Genomic DNA, 6000 nt, shown 5'->3' with positions numbered 1-6000 from the left:
TAACTGACAACATTATCGTGGAGTGCACAGTACTCTGGTGGAAATCTTTTAATTGTAATACTATGATTAGCACTCTCGTAAATTTCACCAAATTATAAGCATTTCCTGAGCTTCACTGCACTCTCGACAATTTCATTTGTAGTATTTGTGTGTTTCCGTAGCGTATATGCATCTCTAATATATTTTCTTTCATGAAAAGCATTCCCTTAGTATGCAGTATACTGTCATGTACTTAAGTATACTGTAGGTATCCGCTGAGCATGAACGGAGGTCTCATACACACTGTTTTGTTTGTTTCTCCAGATGTCCAATGGAATGAGCCAGCTTATCGGCGTGAAAGAGAAAGGATTGCCCCAGATCACAAGACTCCTCCAGTCTGGAAACTCTGATGTAGTGAAGACAGGCACTTCCTTAATCAGTAACATGTCCCGTCATCCTGCTCTCCACAAAATGATGGGTAAGAAATTCTGCCATCACCCATGACTACACCAGAAGTGTGCAAAACAGCATGGAGCTTTCAGATATTTTTCACCAATAATACTTAAGGTCTGTAATTTGAGAGAAATAAACCCCATCAGACACAAGCGATTGATGGATATCCCGGATGTGCACCCACTGGCACATGGATTAACTACAATTGCATACTCATTGTTAGAAATGGGGTCTCTAGTTGGCAGCGGTTTGCTCCCTGTCAAAGAAGGGAACCTCACTGTAGTCAGGGTAAAGAAGGCACACAGCTAAAATAACCCCTGCTCACCCCCTTGGTAGCTTGGCACGGGCAGTCAGGCTTATCTCAGAGGAAATGTGTAAAGCATTAGTACACACTAACACAGTGAAAACACTACAAAAGAAGTCCACACCAGTAACCAAAATGTTTCTGAATAAAACAAGACCAAAACAACAAAAAACCAACATACACAAGTCAAAATATAACTTTTAAAAGGTTAAATAAGTTTAGTCCATAGAAATCAATGGATGCATTTGTTTTAGCACAAAGTACCTTAGATGCATCAAAAATCAAAGACGGTGCAAGGAGCAGGAGAAGTAAGGCACCGAAAAAGCGAAGCAATTATTTTATTGGCAGGGGAGGCGCTGTCTCAGTTCCTTACAGGCAGGGGAGGTAATGTGTCGATTTCTGGACGCAAAGCCTCAGTTCTTTACTCCGGTGTGGTGTTGCTGAAGAATCTGTGCCCAGGGACAATGCATTGAAAATCCAGACGAGCTGTGTTGATGCAACGACAGTGAAGCATCCGCTGTGTCGATTTCACAACTGCAAACAGGTTGGAGCGGGTGTCACGGACGTTGGTGACGCGGTACTCGAAACTCGCGCTGTAGCAATTTTACAGACTCGCTGTGATGCCAAGCTTGGGACTGTGTTGAAAGCCGTGGTCGATGCGTCAGGTGGGAACCATGCTTCGGGGCAGGCAGGGGTGATGTGTCGATCTTTTGCAGCGATGCATCAATGAAACGGCCGCTTGGAGTTGATGCATGGATTTTCTCCTTATGATTACCAGATTTCATTCCAGGGGCCCAGGAACTGGATTTGGCACCACTTGGCAAGTCAGGACTCTCAGCAGAAGACCCCAGGCACTGGTAAATGAAGTCTTTGATGGCCCTGACATGTGTTAACAGGAGGCAAGCACATACAAGCCCCTGGAGAACCTTGGAAGCAGGATTTAGAAAGCAAAGTCCAGTTATTTTACTCCCAGGACAGAAGCAGCAAAGCAGCAGGCCAGCAAAGCAAACCACAAAGGGTCAGTCCCTCCTGACAGCCTCTCCAGTTCATCTTCCTGGCAGAATGTCCTCACTCCAGAGGTGTTCTGATTTTGGGGTGTCAGAGGTCCAATACTTCCACCCATTTCTGCGTTTGACGTAAGCAGACTTCAGAGGAAAGTCTTTGTAGTGCACAAACCCTGCCTTTCCCTGACATGACTCTAGACACACTACAGGGGAATGGAGACAGCTTTGTGTGAGGACAGGCACAGCCCTATTCAGGTGTCAGTGACAACTACTCTCACCACTCTAGCCCAGGAAAGCCCATTAGCATGGTGATGGCCCATTAGGATATGCAAGGCACACCCCAGCTCCCTCTGTGTGATTGTCTAGAGTGAATGCACAATAGCCCAACTGTCAGCCAATCCAGATGTATATTCTACAGACAGGCAGAGCCAACGAATAGATAAGCAAGAAAATGCCCACTTTCTAAAAGTGGCATTTTCAAACATGCAATTCAATAACCAACTTCACCAAAATATGTATTTTTAAATTGTGAGTTCTGAAACCCTAAAATTACACTTAAAAGATATTTCAAGGCAATACCCATGTTTCCATATGGGAGAAATTGTTCTTGCAATAGTGAGAACCAAAATTAGTAGTATTTCACTATTAGGACATGTAAAACACACCAGCACATGTCCTACCTCTTAGGTACATTGCACCCTGCCAGTGGGGCTACCTTGGGCCTACCTTAGGGGTGCCTTACATGTAAGAAAAGGGAAGGTTTGGGACTGCCAAGTGGGTGTACTTACTAGGTCGAAATGGCAGTTTAAATTGTATTCACAGACACTGCAGTGGCAGGCCTGAGACATGTTTGTAGGGCCACTCATATGGGTGGCACAGTCAGTGCTGCAGCCCCAATAGTCCATTCACTGTGGATCATAATGGCGGCCCGGGAATACGCGCAGGTTTAACACATACAAGAGGAACATTGTAATTGATTTACGAACTACCCGTCCGAATTTGTGGTGAAAGTGTTAGCCGCAATCGTGTTCACGGAGGTAACTCCGATTGGTTAAAGCTGGAAAACTAAGATAGACTGTGATCCCGAAGAGGCACAAGATTGAACTTAATGATGGCGGAACCTTGATTGCCCTAGTCCTGATGATGCCTGAAATCTAGAAAGGCTGAAACGCGTCGACAGTTTGTTGAAGGCACCTTTACAAAATTTTTAATACATAAAAGGAACTTAAAAGGAGTACATGAATAATAGAGGCTAAAAGGATTGTACCTCAGATGCTCCCATTTCTTTATGGTGACCTTTTTGTAAGGAATGTCTTTTTGGTTATACTTGATTGAGAAAGCTTCCTTTTGATAAAAATAAGGGCAGAGAATCCTAAAAAGGTTCAAGGATACTTATGTTTGTTTGTATATACATATTTTTGTTTGTATATATATGTATATATGTATGAATTGTGTGTGTGTATATATATATGTGTAAAAAAACAGTAGCTCATGATATATAATCAATCTCTTGAAAAAAATGGTTTATTAAATGAAATATATAAACCAATCAGCTGGAAAATTCTTTCTGGATTGCCATTAGTTGAAGAAGTTTAAACAAACTTTAGATTTATTTCGAAAAGAATAATCCTAGTTAGGAAGAGATAATTAATTGTATCCCTTTCCTGAAATTATTTGTGTTATTGTTCCTTAGGCATCACGTTTATTATTTCATGCAGCCCCAATAGTAGCATTTGAATTGCAGCCCCTGGGCACATGTGGTGCACTTTACTAGGGACTTACTAGAGAATCAAGTATACCAATCTTGGATTAACCAAACACCAATACAATGTACACAGGGAGTACTTGCATTCTAGCACTGGTCAGCAGTGGTAAAGTGCCCAGAGTCCTAAAACAAGCATAAACAAAATGCAGCACACAGTCAAAAAGAGATGGTCAGAAGTAAAAAGACAGGGGAAATCACACCAAAAGATACCAGGTCTAACACTCATAGTTGTAAGCACTATATACATAGCAATATCTTTACTTAAAATGACATATCTGAGCAATATAAGGCCTGGCTGGTAAAATATGTTAACCTGAGAGACAATACTGCTATTTAAAATGTGTATCATTTGGTAAACATAAGGAATTACTTAATTGTTACAGGAGTCAATTTACAAACAACAAATAAAGACCCACAAGTGTAAAGATGCACCTGCTATTAGTCTATTTTACTCATTTGCTGTTCTCCAAATTGACTGATGTACTCCTGGAAAAACTATGTAGTTACTGTGGTATATACCTGTCAGTCTACCGCCTACAAATGGTTTGCAGAGCCACAGTAGTGATAGGGTTAGTTAGAATATGTATTAATAAATGCTTTCTTATTTTGGCCACATTACCACATTTTCCTTTGAGAAGACATGGCTCACTATAGACTCTCACAAAAGTATTAGGGTGCTTGGGTCACTTTCGCCTAAAATATTTCACCATTTCTCCAATGTCAATTGGGGCCCATCGGGAGACGGGGGGGAACAGACTGACTGGAGACAATATAAGGTGTGTGATAAAGGCTGCTTTATTGGGAAACAGGTGCATCTTACCACAATACCAAATCCTTGGCCTTTGCCGTACAAAACTAGGCCTAGCTAAATATATACATACCTGCCACAGCCCCCGCCCCCACCCCCACCCCTAAAATGTTCCCCACAAACAGCATATACATCATTACCTCCTACCCAAAACGCCTGCTTCAACTGTTTAACACTTGCCATATGTACACTACCTCCCCCTCTGTCCAGAAAACCTCATTCCTCCTATCCTACCCCCCCTAAACTAGGAAAAAGCGCCATCACAACAATATTCCAGTAGCACCTGTCCTCAGCGACATCAAACCCAGCCAACCTGACAAAGAAAGCACCTGCTCCCAACAAAACTCCTACTGAAAAACTTTCCCCCCATGGCCACCGACCCCGCAACCCCCTACACACCCTGCCACCATAGGGCGGGAAGGCGGGACAAAACTTTTCCCTGCCTACAACTCGACTGCTGGGTCACTGTCCCTGAAATGGTGGACAGTGACCCAAAATGGCCGGTCATATACTAACCAGCCCAAAAGGAGCCCAAACCTACCACCAGCCCAAAGTAGCCCAACTAGCCCAAATCCTCCCCAATAAGCCCAACCAGCCCAAGGACAGCTTCCTGTCCCCTGCCTATCTCGTCCCCCTCCCCTTCCACCCGGGGCCCCAAACTTCCCCGGGGGGGCAAGCCTCCCTCCGGTCGGCTGCCCCCCGCAAAGCCCCATTGGGGCCCACCGGGAGACGGGGGGGGGACAGACTGACCGAAGACAATATAAGGTGTGTGATAAAGGCCGCTTTATTGGGAAACAGGTGCATCTTACCACAATACCAAATCCTTGGCCTTTGCCGTACAAAACTGGGCCTAACTAAATATATACATACCTGCCACAGCCCCCACCCCTAAAATGTTCCCCCCCACAAACAGCATATACATCATTACCACCTACCCAAAACGCCTGCTCCAACTGTTTAACACTTGCCATATGTACACTTCCTCCCCCTCTGTCCAGAAAACCTCATTCCTCCTATCCTACCCCCCCCTTAAACTAGGAAAAATCGCCACTCGAAAGCCCCATATGGCTTTCGACCCCCCCTCTAGGACCCTGCACCCTCGGATACCTGCGCACCCCAAGCACCCTGTCTACCGCCTCCTTCAGCTGCACAATATATAGCTCCATCCCATATTGTGACAAATGCACGCCATCCTCCATGAAAAAATATACTGCCCCATACCTCAACTCCGGGTGCTCCATCCTACCCAAACCTTCCTTCGCACAAAAAGCTCACATTTCCCTGTTAATCTTTCCCCGTGTCCTGTCAATAGCTGCAGGCCTCTCTGCCCCCCTCCAGCATCGTCTAGGAATGAAGTCTGACCAAATGACCTCACACCCCGCCCACTGCCTCCGAATTTCCAGCAGATCCCTCTTCATCTGTTGCACCAGTGCCAGTCCTTTACACTGCACCAGATCATTCTCTCCCAAGTGGATGACTACCACATCCGGACAGACCCCCCCCCGCACAACATTGTTCAAAACCGGCACCAACTCGTGCCAACGCATGCCCCCTTTTCCCCCCCAATGACAACGAAACAACTGTTCATCTAATTCCAAATTTAAGTTCCTGTGCTTCTCCCATTCGGCCCTCTCCGCTCTCTTAACAAAAAAATGGCCCACCATGTAAATGCTCATCGCCGCCGCCG

At 44.9% G+C, this 6000-nt stretch overlaps 1 protein-coding gene across 2 annotated transcripts in view; it reads left to right on the top strand.

The window, feature by feature from the left end:
- Nucleotides 1-6000, top strand: part of PKP1 (plakophilin 1) — a 206730-nt gene that overhangs the window by 169859 nt on the left and 30871 nt on the right. For both annotated transcript variants that reach the window (XM_078644195.1, XM_078644196.1), the window contains one exon: nt 304-457. In XM_078644195.1, the coding sequence (XP_078500321.1) occupies nt 304-457 (154 nt within the window). The remainder of the gene's footprint in view (nt 1-303; nt 458-6000) is intronic.

Source organism: Lissotriton helveticus, chromosome 5_1 (assembly GCF_964261635.1).
Source record: "Lissotriton helveticus chromosome 5_1, aLisHel1.1, whole genome shotgun sequence".
NCBI classification, from domain to species: Eukaryota; Metazoa; Chordata; class Amphibia; order Caudata; family Salamandridae; genus Lissotriton; species Lissotriton helveticus.
Note: the sequence above shows the minus strand (reverse complement) of the source record. Positions and strands in the feature narration are given on the sequence as shown.